The 21,692-nt window shown below is 43.8% G+C and overlaps 1 protein-coding gene across 2 annotated transcripts; it reads left to right on the top strand.

Moving 5' to 3' along the window:
- The first annotated feature begins 991 nt into the window (after window positions 1–991).
- myadmb (myeloid associated differentiation marker b) lies at window positions 992–20,577 on the top strand. 2 transcript variants are annotated; one of them, XM_055228553.1, is made up of 3 exons: window positions 992–1,248; window positions 5,349–5,446; window positions 17,494–20,577. In XM_055228553.1, the coding sequence occupies exon 3, from the start codon at window positions 17,531–17,533 to the stop codon at window positions 18,410–18,412; it is 882 nt and encodes a 293-aa protein (XP_055084528.1). In that variant the 5' UTR covers window positions 992–1,248; window positions 5,349–5,446; window positions 17,494–17,530; the 3' UTR covers window positions 18,413–20,577. The 2 variants fall into 2 exon arrangements, with proteins under 2 accessions (XP_055084528.1, XP_033839041.1); XM_033983150.2 differs by lacking the exon at window positions 992–1,248 and having other exon boundaries at window positions 5,336–5,446; window positions 17,494–20,571.
- Window positions 20,578–21,692: the final 1,115 nt, after the last annotated feature.

Raw genomic sequence — 21,692 nt, 5'->3', positions numbered from 1 at the left:
GCACAGAACCGAATTATGTCACTTCCTGTTCTCCGTCTCCGTGGTAACGCCATAACATAAATAACCTGCAGTGTTTAGTCGCCGCTGAGTCAGGGAGCAAATATGAGACGTCCAGGGTCTTCCCCTAAAGTATGCACACATTAAACCAATGCACTTTGTTTCACTCACAGAACGGACGTGGAGCTTCACCGAGTCCCAGTGCTGTTTCCTGATTGTCTCCATGGAGATAGTTAAATTTACGCCTGAGATGTTATGAAACATTCTACGTAAACTAAGCAATAACATCTCCATGGAGACAAATGTTACATAGTGCACCTCGAACACAAAAATCCAAACAAGGATTAATATGTATTACACAAAACTGACTCTGCGTTTTTAGTCTCAAAACGCTCTGTTCCACCTTGTGATGTCATGAAGTGGTAGTTTAAGTGAACAGCTCCTTTTACCTTTAGTTCAGTCAAGATAAGAGACAACTCCAGGACTGAAATGATTAAAAACACAGCAGAGCACTTCCTGTATCACCACATGATGACATCACAAGGTGGAACAGAGTGTTTTCAGTTAGAGAGAAGAACTCGGCCTAAATAGAGACGTATGGACCTTTCATTTCTGACATTGTCATGTTTTCATATTCTTTCGTCTTTTTTAGAGGTTCAGATCCATTTTACAACTGTTTCTGTCTTCAAGTCCTGGTTTAGTTCCATCTTAGTCCTGGTTTAGTTCCATCTTAGTCCTGGTTTAGTTCCATCTTAGTCCTGGTTTAGTTCCATCTTAGTCCTGTCGTAACGGTGGGTGTAGCAGACCAAAGAATGCAGACTCGGGGCAGATTTACGGTGTTTATTTACAGATTGTGAAATAATATTACAGAAATGAGGGTTGATCTGGCGGTGAGCAGGAGGCGGGTGTGGGCCAGGGTCCAGGAGCATAGAGCGCAGCGGAGACAACGACACGAGCAGCACCAGGGCAGGGAGCAGAGTGCAAACCAGGGTCCAGTGACGTGGAGGGCAGAGATAAGCCAAGACAGTACCAGGGCTGGGGAGCAGGGTCGGAGCAGGGACAGTCCAGCAAGCAGGATGAAGACACGCGGAGGAGCCGGCACCCAACAGGGTGAAGATACACAGACGATCTCGCCCTGAGTGTCTGGTCCTGGCTCCTCTTATGCTCTGCAGCAGGTGGGAGTAATTGCGCTGATGCGCTCCAGGTGCGCGCGGGAGGAGCCAGGAACTCCACCCAGCTCCAGGCATACAGGTGAGGGAGGGGGAGAGCACAGGGAGACAGAAAATACAGGATCATGACAAGTCCTGGTTTAGACCTGGTTTAGTTCTGGTTTAGTTCTATCTTAGTCCTGGTTTAGTCCTGGTTTAGTTCTGGTTTAGTTCTATCTTAGTCCTGGTTTAATCCTGGTTTAGTCCTGGTTCAGTCCTGGTTTAGTCCTGGTTTAGTCCTGGTTTAGTTCTGGTTTAGTTCTATCTTAGTCCTGGTTTAGTCCTGGTGTAGTCCTGGTGTAGTCCTGGTTTAGTCCTGGTTTAGTCCTGGTTTAGTCCTAGTTTAGTCCTGGTTTAGTCCTGGTTTAGTCCTGGTTTAGTCCTGGTTTAGTCCTAGTTTAGTCCTGGTGTAGTCCTGGTTTAGTCCTGGTTTAGTGCTGGTTTAGTCCTGGTTTAGTCCTAGTTTAGTCCTGGTGTAGTCCTGGTTTAGTCCTGGTTTAGTCCTAGTTTAGTCCTGGTTTAGTCCTGGTTTAGTCCTGGTTTAGTCCTAGTTTAGTCCTGGTTTAGTCCTGGTTTTGTCCTGGTTTAGTCCTAGTTTAGTCCTGGTTTAGTCCTGGTTTAGTCCTGGTTTAGTCCTAGTTTAGTCCTGGTTTAGTCCTGGTTTAGTCCTGGTGTAGTCCTGGTTTAGTCTTGCTTTAGTCCTGGTTTAGTCCTGGTTTAGTCCTGGTTTAGTCCTGGTTTAGTCCTGGTTTAGTCCTGGTTTAGTCCTGGTTTAGTCCTAGTTTAGTCCTGGTGTAGTCCTGGTTTAGTCCTGGTTTAGTCCTGGTTTAGTCCTGGTTTAGTCCTGGTTTAGTCCTAGTTTAGTCCTGGTGTAGTCCTGGTTTAGTGCTGGTTTAGTCCTGGTTTAGTCCTAGTTTAGTCCTGGTGTAGTCCTGGTTTAGTCCTGGTTTAGTCCTGGTTTAGTCCTAGTTTAGTCCTGGTTTAGTCCTGGTTTAGTCCTGGTTTAGTCCTAGTTTAGTCCTGGTTTAGTCCTGGTTTAGTCCTGGTGTAGTCCTGGTTTAGTCTTGCTTTAGTCCTGGTTTAGTCCTGGTTTAGTCCTGGTTTAGTCCTGGTTTAGTCCTAGTTTAGTCCTGGTTTAGTCCTGGTTTAGTCCTGGTTTAGTCCTGGTTTAGTCCTAGTTTAGTCCTGGTGTAGTCCTGGTTTAGTCCTGGTTTAGTCCTGGTTTAGTCCTGGTTTAGTGCTGGTTTAGTCCTGGTTTAGTCCTAGTTTAGTCCTGGTGTAGTCCTGGTTTAGTCCTGGTTTAGTCCTGGTTTAGTCCTAGTTTAGTCCTGGTTTAGTCCTAGTTTAGTCCTGGTTTAGTCCTGGTTTAGTCCTAGTTTAGTCCTGGTGTAGTCCTGGTTTAGTCCTGGTTTAGTCCTGGTTTAGTCCTGGTTTAGTCCTAGTTTAGTCCTGGTGTAGTCCTGGTTTAGTCCTGGTTTAGTCCTGGTGTAGTCCTGGTTTAGTCCTGGTTTAGTCCTGGTTTAGTCCTGGTTTAGTCCTGGTGTAGTCCTGGTTTAGTCCTGGTTTAGTCCTGGTTTAGTCCTAGTTTAGTCCTGGTGTAGTCCTGGTTTAGTCCTGGTTTAGTCCTGGTTTAGTGCTGGTTTAGTCCTGGTTTAGTCCTGGTTTAGTCCTAGTTTAGTCCTGGTGTAGTCCTGGTTTAGTCCTAGTTTAGTCCTGGTTTAGTCCTAGTTTAGTCCTGGTGTAGTCCTGGTTTAGTCCTGGTTTAGTCCTGGTTTAGTCCTGGTTTAGTCCTAGTTTAGTCCTGGTTTAGTCCTGGTTTAGTCCTGGTTTAGTCCTAGTTTAGTCCTGGTTTAGTCCTGGTTTAGTCCTGGTTTAGTCCTAGTTTAGTCCTGGTTTAGTCCTGGTTTAGTCCTGGTGTAGTCCTGGTTTAGTCTTGCTTTAGTCCTGGTTTAGTCCTGGTTTAGTCCTGGTTTAGTCCTGGTTTAGTCCTAGTTTAGTCCTGGTTTAGTCCTGGTTTAGTCCTGGTTTAGTCCTAGTTTAGTCCTGGTGTAGTCCTGGTTTAGTCCTGGTTTAGTCCTGGTTTAGTCCTGGTTTAGTGCTGGTTTAGTCCTGGTTTAGTCCTAGTTTAGTCCTGGTGTAGTCCTGGTTTAGTCCTGGTTTAGTCCTGGTTTAGTCCTAGTTTAGTCCTGGTTTAGTCCTAGTTTAGTCCTGGTTTAGTCCTGGTTTAGTCCTAGTTTAGTCCTGGTGTAGTCCTGGTTTAGTCCTGGTTTAGTCCTGGTTTAGTCCTGGTTTAGTCCTAGTTTAGTCCTGGTGTAGTCCTGGTTTAGTCCTGGTTTAGTCCTGGTGTAGTCCTGGTTTAGTCCTGGTTTAGTCCTGGTTTAGTCCTGGTTTAGTCCTGGTGTAGTCCTGGTTTAGTCCTGGTTTAGTCCTGGTTTAGTCCTAGTTTAGTCCTGGTGTAGTCCTGGTTTAGTCCTGGTTTAGTCCTGGTTTAGTGCTGGTTTAGTCCTGGTTTAGTCCTGGTTTAGTCCTAGTTTAGTCCTGGTGTAGTCCTGGTTTAGTCCTAGTTTAGTCCTGGTTTAGTCCTAGTTTAGTCCTGGTGTAGTCCTGGTTTAGTCCTGGTTTAGTCCTGGTTTAGTCCTGGTTTAGTCCTAGTTTAGTCCTGGTTTAGTCCTGGTTTAGTCCTGGTTTAGTCCTAGTTTAGTCCTGGTGTAGTCCTGGTTTAGTCCTGGTTTAGTCCTGGTTTAGTCCTGGTTTAGTCCTAGTTTAGTCCTGGTTTAGTCCTGGTTTAGTCCTGGTTTAGTCCTGGTTTAGTCCTGGTTTAGTCCTAGTTTAGTCCTGGTTTAGTCCTGGTTTAGTCCTGGTTTAGTCCTGGTTTAGTCCTGGTTTAGTCCTGGTTTAGTGCTGTGGGTCTGCTCCTGTCTCTAGAGGTTGTGGGCGTGTCTGTGGGCGTGCCTGGGGGTGTGTCTGTGGGCGTGTCTGTGGGCGTGTCTCCTTTTGGCTTTTTTAATGGATCTGAATCTTATGGATCTGTTCATGTCAAAGAGCCATTCAAAAGAGCGGCTCTTTTACTATTTATTTATGACAGAAGCCAATGTGAATCTTTTAATCAACAAACCAATCACAGACCTCCACCCACAGACCCCCACCAGGACGTACCTCCACCCACAGACCCCCACCAGGACGTACCTCCACCCACAGACCTCCAGCCACAGACCTCCACCAGGATTTTTTTTTTTTTTTAACAAATGTTGTCACATGTGATAATTGTCGTCAAATGTGATAAATAACTTTACATGTGATAAATGTTGTTACATGTGATGAAGCTCATTTCACTTTTTTGTACTTTGGATATACATAATATTGACACAGCTCAGGCAGAATACACACAGTACTGTAGTACACCACGGGTTTGTTCTGTTTCTGTGTTGGGCCTGTGTCTGACTGAGATTAGGCACAGTCCTGTGATGGCTGAGGTCAGGAGGAGGGTCTGGGGGTTCAGTCTTCATGGCTGAGGTCAGGAGGAGGGTCTGGGGGTTCAGTCTTCATGGGTGAGGTCAGGAGGAGGGTCTGGGGGTTCAGTCTTCATGGGTGAGGTCAGGAGGAGGGTCTGGGGGTTCAGTCTTCATGGGTGAGGTCAGGAGGAGGGTCTGGGGGTTCAGTCTTCATGGCTGAGGTCAGGAGGAGGGTCTGGGGGTCCGGTCTTCATGGCTGAGGTCAGGAGGAGGGTCTGGGGGTTGAGTCTTCGTGGCTGAGGTCAGGAGGAGGGTCTGGGGGTCCGGTCTTCATGGGTGAGGTCAGGAGGAGGGTCTGGGGGTTCAGTCTTCATGGCTGAGGTCAGGAGGAGGGTCTGGGGGTTGAGTCTTCGTGGCTGAGGTCAGGAGGAGGGTCTGGGGGTTCATTCTTCGTGGCTGAGGTCAGGAGGAGGGTCTGGGGGTTCATTCTTCGTGGCTGAGGTCAGGAGGAGGGTCTGGGGGTTCATTCTTCAGGTTTCAGGGCAGGGCACAGCAGACTCTCGCGGGGTCTTGGCGTGGCCGCTGTTTGTGTGCTTTCAGGGGCGTGTAGATGGAGGTCTGCAGACAGATGCGAGTCTTAATTCGGTTTTCTGGGCGGGACCTGCGCCTCTGACCCGCTAATATTTCACAGTGTGCGCTGTTCAGAGACAATCCACCCTCTTCTACAACGAGACGAGGTTCTGCGCGGAGCAGGGACGCAGCGCACGAATAACAAGCAACACGCCAAAGGTAATTCCATTTTTAAACACGCGTGTACAGTTTTACCGCTGTTTTCACATTTTATTCTATTATCTCAATGCAAAGCTACGATAGGAATGTGTTTTTTGTTCCCACTTGTTGCGTCTCTGGAGGCTGTGCGCGTGCAGGGGCAGGACCGGGCACGCGCGCAGCTTTAAAACTAAAGAAAAACAGAAAAATGTAACTAAAAACACTGAGTTTAACTAAAAACACTGAGTAAAGTTGAACTAAAACACTGAGTAAAGTTTAAAGTGACTTGCTGATGTGCAGGGCGACGTCTGCTTCAGTTTTCATTTCAAGTCAATCATATGTTTTACTTTTATTCAAACTTTTAATCAAACCTAAAGTGATGTTCAGTGCAGGATTGGCACAGTAAAGTCAGGTCTGATGTTTTAGGCTCTTTACTCACATATTCATAAGATGTCACAGTGTTTTATAGAATGATTTGGACACATTAATAAAACACAAACATCAGTGTCTGTTCAGCCTAACACTTATATGTGACTATATTTACAATCATATTATTACTGTACATGTTCTGATATCAGGATGAGAATAAACAAACAGACACATCATTATAAACAGATTTAGGAAAGGTTCATTTCTGTCAATGAGACTTTTTAGCATCGACACCTGAGAACAATGAAGATGTAGTTTTAATGTGGATTCGTGTCTGATTTTGATACTTTTGACCAGGCTAGTACAAGTATAAGTACTATGTTAGATGTATATTGTCCGTCCCGTTGCTCTATGTGATGATGATGTAATGGTCTGATTCGTGGGCTGTAGTTTGGAGGGAGAGGCGAAGGACACACCCACTCAATGAATGACTGCTAGAACCTTCCACAGAAAAATCATTTAAAAAAAACATATTTGGACACAAAACTTCACGTCATTTTCCCCCGTCACACGTGATTAGGTCAGGCCACATTTTGAGTGACTCTCTATGTTGTAATAGTTGAACTCAGTTTGAACTGTTGAATATGAGGACACGGTTTGTTCAGCTCGTCTCAATCATCATCTGTTGTGTTCTATGTGTTGTATTGTGGACTACAGATGATCAGAGCTGCACCGATCCACCTTTTTCAGTTACGATACCAATACTGATGCTCTGAGTTTAAACATCTGCTGATAATCGATATGAAATTGGTCTTAAATGTTCGTATTAACCCTCTACATGATCCTGGGGTTTTTATTTCACTATTGTGTCTGTAAATCAAGACATGAACATCAGGTCCTTCTTTCCCCGACGTCGCTCCTGTTAGCGTTAGCAACAGGTTTGATTGACAGCGTTGCTAAGGGCCCGCTCTCTGCTAAACCGGGGCGTTACCGTCGGAATTCCAGATATGAAACATGGCTCCAGATTCACCGCTGTAACTGCTCGAGCCTGGGTGAGCTTCATTTGGAGCTGAACGTTGTGGGAGACGTCACACACACATATTCCGCGTCTTTACTGCTCACGTTAAGTTAAATGAGACGTCAGACGAGCCGTAAGAGCGAGTTCTGATGCCCCTCTTCACTCACCCAGTTGAAGCTGTGAGTGATTCATGCTGGTTTGACTCATTTCTTCCTTTTTCTCCTGGATTTGAGGCATTATTGCAATGAAGACTCCCATTTTCACTTCTCCACACACACACACACCCACTGCTCCACACATACACACACACTGCACTGATACACACACTGCTCCACACATACACACACACTGCACTGATAGACACACTGATACACACAGCCTGGATCTTACTCTCTTTTAGTTGGTAAAAGTTAAAGTATTGAGCTAAATGTACTTTTAACAGTCCCGTGCAGAACAGAACATGTTTGTAAACGTCTAAACTACAAGATTTTTGACGGATGCTTAAAGCCGAAGTCTGGACGTCGGTATCAGAACAGAAAACTCTGGACAGGACCTTCCCTGGTTTGTGCTTTATAAGGTTTTCTTGGCGTCCCGCTCCATTGGCTGTCCTTTAGGTCTCGGGTGTGACTCTGGTGCCTGGAAGGTTCGGGGCGTGTCCCGGGCCACGCCCCCTCGGTCCCTCGATGCTCATTCACAGATTTATGCTCCATTATGTAAGTGACCTTTACAGTAGTGGACTCAGACGTGAAAAAAACATTTGGAACATTTTCTAAAGTGAGTTCAGTTCCTCTGGTGGATAAATGAAGCGTGAAGATGACGGTCGTGAGACGGACGAGTCTGCGGCCAAAAAGAGATTTAAACAAGTCACTCATCTTTAAAACGTTAACTCTGAAAAGTCACAGTGAATCTAAAGCTTCATGTGGACGAGAGCTGAACGATACTAAAGGAATAGACTCAATAGACTCAAGACTGATTCTGATACCATGGTTAAAATAAAAACACTCCCATGTGTGTTACATGTGTGTCATATGTGTGTAATCCTCAGTGTGCAGTACGTTCATAGTGGTCCGTGTGTGTTTGTGTGTGTGTGGGTGTGTGTGTGTGTGTGTGTACTGGTCTTTGTGTCTTATATTTGTGAAACAGAGAAACATCATAATAAAGTCTTGGTTTAGTCCTGGTTTAGTCCTGGTTTAGTCCTGGTTTAGTCCTGGTTTAGTCCTGGTTTAGTCCTGGTTTAGTCCTGGTTTAGTCCTGGTTTGGTCCTGGTCTGTGGACAATATACAAACATAATACGGTTTATTTTCTTCCAAAGGTGCCAAACTGTTTCCCATCATGCAGCAGGGGTCATGTGTCAGGGGTCATGTGTCAGGGGTCATGTGTCGCACTGAGGGCTGTTCTGTTCATTTTAAGTTGGTTCCTTCGTGTGTGACCTGCTCTCTGGGGATTGTTACACACTGATGAGATCACACTGTTTGACTTTACGTTAAATGTCTTATGTACAGAATGTTTACGCCCTGCTCTGGTGGACGCTCACCTTCTTTAGTCTCTACGACCTTTAACCCGACTGTACCCGACAGTAGAGATACAGACCGACCCTGTGCACCTGCTCTTTATGAAACAGAAACCGACAGAGAAACTTTTACATGTGAAAGATTCAGCGTCGTCTAAACACAGGAAAGGTTCATTTTTGTCAAAGGGACTTTTTACCTGCTCAGATGAGTGTTTAGTTTCGATATTAGTTTTAGTGTCGATATCTGATTTTCGATACTTTCTCAGCCCTTGTGCCGTCCTGTTTGCTCATCATTATCACCATTGTTGCCGTGTCTGTTCTCATTCCTCTGGATTATCCCATTTGAACTAAATATTTCACATTCCTGTTGTGTTTGCCTTAAAAACAGGCAAACATCTTGTCCGTTTTGTGTGAGCTTTGAGCGCACACACACAGACACAGAGGCGGACTGTGCCCTGGTCCAAGAGGCTCTAAACAGATTACACTCAAATTGTGTTAGCATCGCTGTTGTGTCGTAGCAACAAAAACAACACACACTCAGTGAACAACATATGGACACGGCTCCTTCCTCTTTTCAGTCTCTGGGTCAAAAATCATAAACTGAATATTTGAGAAGTGCATCTGTTTATGGACCAAATGAAAAGTTAAAACATGAGAAAAGTATCAAATATCTGATACTAATCAATACTAAAACTAATATCGAAACTAGATACTCAACTGAGCAGGAAGTCTCTATTGGATTATTGTAAAATGTTCACTTTGTTTAAAAAAAAACACATAATCTCTGTACTATAAAGTCTGTTATATATATATATATATATATATATACACACATATATATATATATATACATACACTATAGAGTTATAGAGTTTGTGTAGACATATATTGATCATTTTGTAAATGTGAATATATATATATATATATATATATATATATATATATATATATAAAACTATATATATATATAAAACTATATATTCACATTTATATTCACATATATATATATATATATATATATATATATATATATATATATATATATATATATATATATATATTCTATATGTATATATATATATATTCTATATGTTTCAGGGTTGTTCAGGATATTTACTAAATCTAGAATCAAAAGTAGAGATTGATTTAAAAGAATCACAGGGTTGGACTTTTCTGAATAGATAAATTTAGTGTTTGAGCTGCAAAACGAGACTTTTCCTTTGTATTAAGTGAATGTAGTTTTCACAATCACATTAAAGACACACCAGGGACTAACCCTACGACCTCTGACCCTAACTCACCTGTACACACGTGTAACATGCACACACATATGTCTAACGTGCACACACGTGTAACGTGCTCACACACGTGTGTAACGTGCTCACACACATGTGTAACGTGCTCACACACACGTGTAACGCGCTCACACACATGTGTAACGCGCTCACACACGTGTGTAACGCGCTCACACACGTGTGCATCTTTACAGTGTAAAGTCACATAAGGACTCAGAGCAGGAGCCATTCCACAAACATGACGCACGTTTAAGAAAATGAAGTGTGTGTTTAACAAAGTCTGTACTTCAGAAAATACTTCAGACGAGTGTGAGCACGAGACTCAAACTTTACACAGGTCAATACAGAGGAACAGAATCAATACTTGATACTCGATACTGATTCTGATACCACGATGATAAAAACTCTTTATTTAGACAGAACAGGATGTGATGTTCCACATTAAATGTTGTACTTTGTGTCTGCTCCATGTGTGTTACATGTGTGTGATCCTCAGTGTGCGGGAGGTTCATAGTGATCCATGTGTGTGTGTGGGTGTGTGTGTGTGGGGGTGTGTCTGTGTGTGTGTCTGTGGGGGTGTGTCTGTGTGTGTGTGTCTGTGTGTGTGTCGGGGTGTGTGTGTCTCTCTGTGTGTGTGTGTGTGTGTGTGTACTAGTCTGTGTGTCTTATACTTGTTGGGGACTTGTTTCAGTATCGATTCTCGCTCACATGTCTAGTTTTGATCTGCATCTTTTGTTGAGTCACAAAGTCGTTTGTTTTTATTGATTCAGTGATTTTCATTTTGGATCATAAAACATGAAACTCTGGGTAAATCTGAATCTAAATCTGTGTCTCTTGGTCAGACTCTGTGGTTCTGTCCATCAGAGCAACAAGAAGCAAAAATGTCTCAAATTTCAAACATTGTGTGAGTCTGAAACAAACAAACTCTCCATGTTTTTCTCTAAACGCTAACTCTGTGACACAGACAGGGGGCGCTGTCCTGACGTCCAGTGGTCCTGAAGAACGGGTCAAATGCAGAGGACACAAAGAGACAAACTTGGACCACAACACTTCAGGTCTAGAGTTGGTCTAAACCCGGTGTGGACCAGGTCTAGAGCAGGTCTAAACCCGGTGTGGACCAGGTCTAGAGCAGGTCTAAACCCGGTGTGGATCAGGTCTAGAGCAGGTCTAAACCCGGTGTGGATCAGGTCTAAACCCGGTGTGGACCAGGTCTAGAGCAGGTCTAAACCCGGTCTGGGTCGTCCTCTCGGGTCATAAATCCTCTGTCGTGGTCAGAGCCTGTGACCTTTCCAGGTGTGAGCTCATTTCCTGTTTTAATTCTATCTTTGGACTTCCTCTTGTTTGAATCCTGTCGTCTTCATAAACCTCAGACTTTTCCTCTCTGAGTCCTGCTCGTTTTCCTGTCTTCAGACGTTCTTCCTCTTCTGTTCTCCTGTCGTCTTCTTCATAAACTCAGACGTTTCCACTCGTCCTCCTCGTTCTTCTCTTCTGTTTCTGTTGGCCTCTGGACCTTCTTTCCTTCGTCGTTTGACTTTATTACATAAGCAGCAGTAATGGCGGGAAAAGTGGCGCTATTGATTTTTCCGTGAGCTGTAGTTTTATTTCGAGCGGTTTGGATAATTGTAGAGTCGAGCGAGGAGGGAGGAGACGAGGACCTAGGAAGGATTGTAGGAGGCGAGGAGAGAGGAGGTGAAAAAAGAGATTGAATTCAGAACAAGACTAAACCAGGACTAAACCAGGACTAAACAAGGACTAAACCAGGACTGAACCAGGACTAAACCAGGACTAAACCAGGACTAAACCAGGACTAAACCAGGACTAAACCAGGACTGAACCAGGACTAAACCAGGACTAAACCAGGACTAAACCAGGACTAAACCAGGACTAAACAAGGACTAAACCAGGACTAAACCAGGACTGAACCAGGACTAAACCAGGACTAAACCAGGACTAAACCAGGACTAAACCTGAACTAAACCAGGACTAAACCAGGACTAAACCAGGACTAAACCAGGACTAAACCTGAAGTAAACCAGGACTAAACCAGGTCTAAACCAGGACTGAACCAGGACTAAACCAGGACTAAACCAGGACTAAACCTGAACTAAACCAGGACTAAACCAGGACTAAACCAGGACTAAACCAGGACTAAACCTGAAGTAAACCAGGACTAAACCAGGTCTAAACCAGGACTAAACCAGGACTAAACCTGAACTAAACCAGGACTAAACCAGGACCAGACCTCCCAGTGCTCTGTTCTTCTCGTTGTTATTTCAGTGTTTTACTGAACAAACGTGAAAAATGTAGTGAAAACTGGCGCGACAGAGGCAGCTGTTCTACAGAAAAACATTTGGAAAGAGTTAGACGCCTGGAAAAAGTGGAGAGAGGGAGGCCCCGGGCGGAGGGAGGCCCCGGGCGGAGGGAGGCCCCGGGCGGAGGGAGGCCCCGGGCGGAGGGAGGCCCCGGGCGGAGGGAGGCCCCGGGCGGAGGGAGGCCCCGGGCGGAGGAGCGGAGGGAGGCCCCGGGCGGAGGAGCAGAGGGAGGCCCCAAAGTCTCTGAAGTTGTATTTGGAGTGATTCATGTTCATCTTTGTCTTATTTTCAAGACGCCATTTTACCGATTTAACCCCGTTTAACCTCCACTGTGCCACGCCCACTGTGCCACGCCCACTGTGACACGCCCACTGTGACACGCCCACTGTGCCACGCCCACTGTGCCACGCCCACTGTGACACGCCCACTGTGCCACGCCCACTGTGACAGCCGCACTTCCTTCTCCAGTTTTATTTTCTTAATCGTTGATACTCGTCGTATTCTGCAGCGTCGCGTCGTCATTTTGGTACAAATGAAGTGTTTTTAGATGAATATTGTGATTTAAATTTAAATGATAACAAAATGATCCACAGAGATGAGAACCATAGAGACTCAATAGGGCGGGTTTGAGGCTGATGTGCTCTGTCTCCATAGCTCTGACCTGTAACTTTTCCTGGTGCATCAGTGCATTAGTTTAATGTGTGAAACATTCCAGACAGAAAACCAGAAAAGTTACACTGTGCATCTTTAACATGTGTCAAAGCAGATAAGGACTAAAGGAAGAGGTGCAAACCAGGACTAAACCAGGACTAAACCAGGACTAAACCAGGACTAAACCAGGACTAAACCAGGACTAAACCAGGACTAAACCAGGTCTAAACCAGGACTAAACCAGGACTAAACCAGGACTAAACCAGGACTAAACCAGGACTAAACCAGGACTAAACCAGGACTAAACTAGGCCTCTATAGATCCGGCCACTCTGCATTTGCACATGTTTCTTTTCTTATCCTTGTTTTTTGCAGGAGCAGTGGGTGAGTCATGGTGGGACTATTTCTCTTCATTTGTTTGTGGCCAGAGCAGGGGTTCCCTCATCCCTCCCTCTCTCCATCCCTCTCTCCATCCCTCTGTCCTTCTCTCTTTCTCTCTTTCTCTCCTTCAGTGTAAGTGACTCATCGACCCCAGACTTCACTTTTTCCAAACCCTCCCAAACATTGAGTCACATTGAAATATTTTTGGTTACATCATGTTCTGAGGACGAGGTTCAGCTGCTGTTTGTGTTTCTACATTTCAGAGAAGAAAGAAAAGAAAGAAAAGAAAGAACTCGACACGTCAGGCTCTAAATCAGTCCTGTTGAGTCTCTATGGTTCTCATCTCTATGGATCATTCTGTTATAATTTACACATTTTAAATCACAATATTCATCTAAAAACACTTCATAAAAGAAACAATTCCAATGGAGCCGACGTCGCCGTAAACGTCATGACAATAAAGAGGCGTGTCGCTGTGGCGCCCCCTATGGACAGAGGCACGTCGCACTAGAGCAGCACGTTTTTTTTTTTACATTTGTACCAAAATGACGACGCGACGCTGCAGAATCCTACGAGTATCAACGATTAAGAAAATAAAACTGGAGAAGGAAGTGCGGACGTCACAGTGGGCGTGTCACCGCGGGCGTGTCACCGCGGGCGTGTCACAGTGGGCGTGTCACCGTGGGCGTGTCACCGTGGGCGTGGCACAGTGGGCGTGTCTCTCACAGTATATATTGTATAAGGAGCTGTTGAGGTGAAAATAAGCGTTTTATTGTTGGATAATCTGTAAGTGTGCAGTTAGCATGCTAGTTGTTGTTAGCATTAGTGACAGTTAAACTCGGCTCTGGTCTCTGAAAGTTGTGAAGTGTTTATAAACTCATCATGGTGAATCATTAGGACGTTCTGGAGGCTTAAGGTCAGTGAGACAAACTGTTTAAAATGAACTTGTTTAGTTTTTCATGTTTTTAAGACGTAAAACGACATAAAACGAGGTCTGGAGCCTCGGACCTCGGCCCGTCCTCCATTTTGTCCGTGTGAGGTTCTTGCAGCTGCAGCTCGTCGTTCTGTAGGTGTCGGACAGGACTCATGTAAACAGTTTATTTCTCACTGGAGCAGAGTGGAGCCAGAGACGAGTGGAGCAGTTAAACGAGGGCGTAGCCTGAGCTTTAAAAACACCACAGTATCATGAGCGTAATGAGGTTTGGTAAAACATTCAGCTCTGAGACATAAACTCAACCCAAAACCAACACATTTGTAGAAGATTTGACTCGTGTCCCAGGGATCCTCAAGTCACTTTACAGAGATGTTACATTAGAGTCTATTTTTAGTTTATTTTTAAGTCTATATTTTAAATTATTCTAAACTATTTATCTATTATCTTGTTTTATTGCATGTTCCATTTTCCTTCTGTTTTAACTGTGCGGTGAAACACTGGAATTTCCCCCCTGTGGGACTAATAAAGGCAGATCTGATCTTATGGACGAGTGCAGAACCAACACGAGGAGTCCAGCTTTTCAGTTCTGATACCAATTCTTTTTTTTAATTTATTTTATAGTTTATTTGTAAAACAATGTTCAGGTTCATCTGCTCCTTACGTCAAACAAGCGGAAACAGATTTACACTTGTGTCATTATAGAAATAAAGGTTTTACAAATAAACAAAAAAGAAACACAGCAAAGACGAAATATACAGTACTGAAAATAAATGCATAAATACATTAAATAGACAATAATGATATCAATAAGTACATATCTGCCAGTACTCGATATCGACCGATACCAGAGCAGAGCCTGAAAACAGCAATAAAAAACAAAGTAAAATAAGAACAAAACTGATCCAAATGTTTATGTAGCTGTGATTTATCTGTGAAATATCCACAGAACAGCTTTGTGTAAATAAAAGTTCAAATGTTTATGTCCAAACAGGATATCGACTGAACCGATATTTGGAAACTAATATCTGATCCACCCAATATATAAAAGAAAATACCATCATTTAATGTGTTTTTTGTGGAATCAGAATCAGTATCGAGTATCGAGTCTGTGTCTTAGTGTCAAAATCGAGTTTGAAATGTTCATATCATTATTTTATTATTATTTTTATCATTTTTTTGATGAATTACATTTGTCTGTGATGTGTGTCGTGCTCTGAGGCGTTTGTTGTTCGTTCTGTGGCTCAAACGGCAGAATCACAAACGTCAGGATTAAAATAATTTAGGTTTGTGTTTTTACGGCTCCAGCAGGTGAGTGTAAACGAGGTGAAAAAGGTAAACGAGGTGCAGAATGGCGTCGTAATGAAGCTCATTCTGAAGGATCCATGGGGTTTTATTCACTTTTAACAAAAATAATGGGGTTTCTTCATCAGTTTAGTCGAGTCACAGACACATTTATAACAATAAACAATGTGAAATATCTTGGACTAAACCAGGATTAAGTCAGGACTAAAGTTCTAGCATTCAACCTCTCCGCAGAGCTGACCTGTAACCCCATGGAAATATACAAGTTTAATGCCATACTGTGGAACATTCTAGTCAAAGCTCAAGCATCAGCCTTCACCAGAAAAGTTACATAGTGCATCTTTAAAGAAACACACAACGTCTCAAAACCTTAAACTCAAAACCAGAATAAATTCAGGACCATGGACTGTTTATATAAATGGACAGAGCTGACCTGCTGGCGCCGCGTTACAAACAGGAAGTGCTCATGGTGCACTTCCTGCTCCATCGACTCTGGCTCCAGTTCACTCTCTGTGTTAAAGTGTGTCCCCTCTGTCCTCTCTCTGTCTCCTCTGTGTCCCCTCTGTGTCCCCCCTCTGTCCTCTCTGTGTCCTCTCTGTGTCCCCTCTGTGTCCCCTCTGTCCTCTCTGTGTCCCCTCTGTCCTCTCTGTGTCCTCTCTGTCCTCTCTCTGTCTCTGTCCTTCAGACTCATTCTGGTCTTAAATGTTCGTATTAACCCTCTACATGATCCTGGGGTTTTTATTTCACTATTGTGTCTGTAAATCAAGATATGAACATTAATAACAGACAAATCAGGTCCTTCTGTCCCCGAGGTCGCTCCTGTTAGCGTTAGCAACAGGTTTGATTGACAGCGTTGCTAAGCGCCCGCTCCCTGTTAAACCAGCGTTGTGGGCGGGAAGAGACGTTACCTTCAACAGCCTCGCTCCTGATTGGCTCTCGGTTGTTATACTTGTGGTTGAATTCCAAATATGCAGCTCAGCTCCAGATCGTCCCTGAACCTGCTCAAGGTCCATGAGCTTCATCTGGAGCTGAAGCTGTGGAGACGTCACACTCAGTCACTTCTTTACACAGACTGTGGTCAGGACTAAACCAGAACACCAGGATGTGTGTGTGTGTCTGTGTGTGCATGTGTGTGTATGTAGGGGTGTGTCGGTGTGTGCATGTGTGTGTGTGTAGGGGTGTGTCGGTGTGTGCATGTGTCTGTGTGTGTAGGGGTGTGTATGTGTGTGTGTGTGTACGTGTAGGGGTGTGTGTGTGTGTGCAGGGGTGTGTGTGTAGGGGTGTGTGTGTAGGGGTGTGTCTGTGTGTGCAGGGGTGTGTGTGTGTGTCTTGTGTCACAGAGACAGTATTCTGTCTAAATCTCACAGTTTTCGTGCTTTCGTCCTGTTGCTTTTCTCATTCATAAAAACACAATAGCAGCTTTGTGCGGTTTGTGTCTGTGGGAGTAAACAGGGCAGAGGTGGAGGCTGCGGCGCCTTCTAGTGGTGACATTTTGAACTACAAATGTACTTATTTACAGATATTATGGTTTTATATCGTCATTAATGTAAATCCAGGGCCAGTCCACATGAAACAGACCTGGTTTAGACCCGGGTTCATCCTGGTTTATGGTTCATGTCTCTGTCCTGGACTGATCCACATGAAACAAAAGTGAAATGACTTTGTCACATCAGCTCCAGGATGAGACAGATGAGAACGTGAAGAGAAATATGTCAGATATGTCAGGTCTGTACGGCCCAACGAGTAATGTGAGGTTGAATATATGTGGAGTACATGAGAGTACATGAGAGTACATAAGAGTACATGAAAGTACATGAGAGTACATGACAGTACATGACAGTACATGAAAGTACATGAGAGTACATGACAGTACATGAGAGTACATGTGAGTACATGAGAGTACATGAGAGTACATGACAGTACATGAGAGTACATGACAGTACATGACAGTACATGAGAGTACATGAGAGTACATGAGAGTACATGAGAGTACATGACAGTACATGAGAGTACATGTGAGTACATAAGAGTACATGTGGTGTATGAGCAGAATGAGGCTCTGTATGAAACATCCAAACACCAAACTACAGGAAAACTACTTACTTGATGAAACATGTCGCCCCTTAATGTTTGTTTTAGGATCAGTTTGAGTTTTGAAGTTTGTTGTGTTGTGTGTGTTGTGTTGTTGTGTGTGTTGTGTTGTTGTGTTGTTGTGTCATAAGCTGTTTGTGAGTGAACTATTGTTGTTAAAAACTATAATCATGATCAAAACTGAGCCTCCTCCTTCTCTTTTCCAGATCTTGTCTCAGTCGTCTGGACCTTCTCCTCAGCACTATGCCGATCGTGCTACAGTCCACTCCTCTGTTCTGGACCCGTTTGGCGGCCCTGGTCTTCTCCTGCGTGGCGTTCTCTGTGGCGGTTCACGGGGGATGGCTGTACCACGGCACGGGCGACTGGTGCATCTTCTGCTGGGCCTTTAGCTTCGCCGGGACTCTGCTGGTTTTGTTGGTGGAACTTTTCGGCCTCCAAACGCGCGCTCCCGTCTCATGGAAAAACTTCCCTATAACGTTTGCGTGCTACGCCGCGCTGCTCTGCCTGTCCGCTTCCATCATCTTCCCGCTGTACTACCTCAAGGGAAGCCTGGCCCAGAGCCAGACCCGCGACTACAGAATCGTCTCCACCGTTTTCTCCTGCTTAGCCACAATCGCGTACATGACGGAAGTTAGCATTAGCAAGGCGCGGCCGGGCGAAGTCGCGGGCTACATGGCTACTGCTCCTGGTATTCTTAAAGTGTGCGAAACCTTCATCGCTTGTATTATTTTCGTTTTCATCAGTGATCCGGTTTTGTACGACCGCGCCGAGGCTCTTAAATACTGCATGGCGGTTTACTGCATCTGCTTCATTCTGTCCGCCGCCATCATCGTCCTGTGCGTTTGCGAGTGCACAGGTTGCCTCCCGTTCCCGTTTGCGCGCTTCTTATCGGGGTACGCTATGCTAGCTGTTCTCTTGTACATCTCCGTGACGATCGTGTGGCCCATTTTCAACTTTGACCCCAAACACGGCGGAGAGAAGGATCGTCCGAGCAGCTGCGGCTCCAATCCCGGTCTGTGCAGCTGGGACAAACGGATGGCCGTGGCTGTTCTCACGGGACTAAACTTCGTCCTGTATTTGGCCGATCTCATTTACTCGACTCGTTTGGTTTTCGTCAGCTCTTAAAGCAGAAACGCGCTGACGCTGGGTGTGTGCTTCAGACACGACCGGACTGGACCTGGTCACACTGATGTGGAGACTCAGGTTGTTGGATCAGACCAGGAGCTTAAATAAGGCTAAAAACAATAACTTTATGTTTTATACAATAGTTTGACCCTGTGCACACGCTCAGAAGTGTGGACACGCCCTCTCAGCCAAAGGTTTGGTCTTTCTACTTTCTACATTTTATAAACACACAGAAGACACATATATGACACGAGTTATACGGACGTATGGAGTAAAGACAAAAAGTGACACAGTTTTATATCCAAATGATCCAAGTAATCCTTTGGAGTTTAGAGTTTTAGTAAAACCTTTGTCTTTACTACATAAGTCCTTTTATCTTCATGTGTCTGTCGTCTGTGTGTTTATAAAATGTAAAAAGCTGTAAAAAAAACGTTGGATGAGAACGTGTCCAAACTTTTGCCTGATTAAAAAACAAACACCTTCTATAATTTTCAGTGGGTCAATATTTTAACTTTAGGTTCCTGTTCATTTGTCCGTAGTAAAAAGTAACAATGGAACATCATTTTTGTGAAGTTCATAGATTCAGTTTCGTTCCAACTCGAGTCTGTAAATCCACAAACTCCTCCAAAAACTGTTACATGAGTAGTTTGATCATATCAGTGCACCAAACCTCCAAACGATCATATTAATACTAAAAGTGTCGTTTCTGAGTGAGTGTAAACACAGTAGAGCCGCCCCGCCCGCTCTGTGCAGCTCGGCTCCGCCCACAGCAGCTGGGAGCCATTACACACACAGGCCCAGTGAAATGTTGGGACATTTCCTGTTAAATTATTACAGGAACGAACCTTAATCTTATTTAGTTAAAACACCAAAGGCATAAGTGAACCACGCCCAGTCCAGTTTAACATGAAGCAAACATCCAGCTCTGACCACACGTCCTACAGCAGGTGAACGTGCACAGGAGCCGTTAGTCCTGCGTGCGTCCAGTCCACAATGAAGAAAGATCAAAATGGCGGCTTGTTTTTGTTTACTTTTGTTGCATTGTTATTAATCAGTGTTGTACGATAAGGCCTGGACAGAGCGAGGACGCTGTGGGAAATGTGTCGGACATTTTGTGAGTGGAACAAGAGAAAAACTCAGACAAATGTGTAGAAGTGACGGCAGAGCGCGGAATTTATGATGTAAAATGGGAATATTTTTATTTTTAAGATCTGAGTTTGGTGGAACGTGGGCGTTAGATAAAAGTCTAAACAGTGTTAAATAGAAAAGCTCCGTCTCCTCATTCATGTTTAAATCACGTCTCACTCACAACATGGACGCTCTTTACCATCGCTCACCGTGGCCACGCCCTCATTCTTTATGATCAGTCACCGTGGCCACGCCCTCGTTCTAGGCTCTTATTAAAGCTCATAGTTATTGCGTTTTTATGCTACAAAAACGGGTGGTAAAATTTGAATTATGCATCTGATTTATTTTTAAATTTGAATTATTGTAAAACTTGAAGAATTTTACCAGTTTGTAGCATGTTTGTGCTTTTTGCTAGCTTTGTGCGCTAATCCAAGTGTAACAGCGACGTCTGTTTGAGAAATGAGTTTATTTTATTCAGTGTAAAACTCCACAATAGTTTTTTTTTATTCAGATTCATTTTTTCTGCTGTTAATTTTTTTGTTTCAGGTAAAATCCTGTTGACTTTTGTAAACTGTAAAAACTGTTTAAAAGGTCAAATCAAACTCTTCATTAAAGGTGCACTATGTAACTTTCCAGGCGGAGTCCAACGCTTGTCTCCATGGAGATGTAACTGCCTGAAATGTCCCACAGTATGGCTTTAAATGACCCATCATGCACTTGTTCAACAGTCTGACGTGTCATTTGAATCGTTTTATCACTCAAAGCCTCATCGTCTGCTCGTCTCCGTGGAGATAGATCAGTTTAATGTCACTCTGCGGAACATTTCAGGCAAAGCAGTGACATGTGGACCCCAGAGAAGTTACACAGTGGATCTTTAAATTCAAAATGGTTCATATATTTGTACATGTGGCTTTTGCTGCAGCTGCTGAATGACACTGTTTTAGTCCTAAACATTTCCACTTTTGTTCTTGCGAGTCACAATCCAAATGTATCAAATGTAATATCAGTGTTCAAATAAAAATATGAGTTGGACATTGAACTGTGTGATATTTGTGTGGTATTTGTGATATGTGTTATTTGTGTGATATTTGTGTGATATTTGTGTGATATTTGTGTGGTATTTGTGTGATATTTGTGTGGTATTTGTGTGATATTTGTGATATTTGTGTGATATGTGTGATATTTGTGTGGTATTTGTGTGGTATTTGTGATATGTGTTATTTGTGTGATATTTGTGATATTTGTGTGATATTTGTGATATTTGTGTGATATTTGTGTGGTATTTGTGTGATATTTGTGTGATATTTGTGTAGTATTTGTGTGGTATTTGTGTGGTATTTGTGATATTTGTGTGATATTTGTGTGGTATTTGTGTGATATTTGTGTGATATTTGTGATATTTGTGTGATATTTGTGTGATTTGTGTGATATTTGTGTGATATTTGTGTGATTTGTGTGATATTTGTGTGGTATTTGTGTTTGGAGCATGTTCTCTGTGGGTTTCCTCAGAGTCTCGACTTTGGGCTGGAAAAAGTGTCAAAAATCACAGACTAATCCAAACTAAAACTCTCCTTTCTCTCTTTCCTCTCTTCCCCTCCTCTCTCTCTCCCTACATTCCTTTACCCTCTTTCTTTCCTCCCTCTCTCCTCGTCTTCCCTCTGTTCCTCCTCTTCCTCCTCATTCTTTTACCTCTTTCCTCCTACTATTTCTCCCCTTCGTCTTTCTTTCTCTCTCCTCCTCCCCCCTTCTCTGTCTCATCTCCTCTTTCCTCTCGTCTTTCCTCCTCTCTCCCGTTTACCAACATTTAAAGTGCAAAAATCAGTATTGAGCATCAAATCTGACCTTTAGTATCGAAATCAAGTTTGAGATCGAGTCTAATGTGATAAAAGAGGCGGAGTTAAAAAGAGAGAGAGTTTGTTTGGGGGGTTGTTTTTGTATCTTCAAGAAAGAGGGAGGAATGGAGGAAAAGAGGGAGTAGAGGGAGGGCAGAGTGGTTATGGTGAAATGTAAACTCTGCAAATACATCGACATCTGCTGCTCTATTTATACATCTGTGTTAGATCTGTCCATCACCAGCAAGAGCACTCCTCTCCTCCTCCTCTCCTCCTCCTCTCCTCCTCCTCCTCCCCCTCTCCTCCTCCTCACCTCCCCC

This window comes from Periophthalmus magnuspinnatus, chromosome 17 (assembly GCF_009829125.3).
Source record: "Periophthalmus magnuspinnatus isolate fPerMag1 chromosome 17, fPerMag1.2.pri, whole genome shotgun sequence".
Classification (NCBI taxonomy): domain Eukaryota; kingdom Metazoa; phylum Chordata; class Actinopteri; order Gobiiformes; family Gobiidae; genus Periophthalmus; species Periophthalmus magnuspinnatus.
The sequence above is the reverse complement of the archived record's forward strand: the minus strand, read 5'-3'. Positions and strand labels throughout refer to the sequence as shown.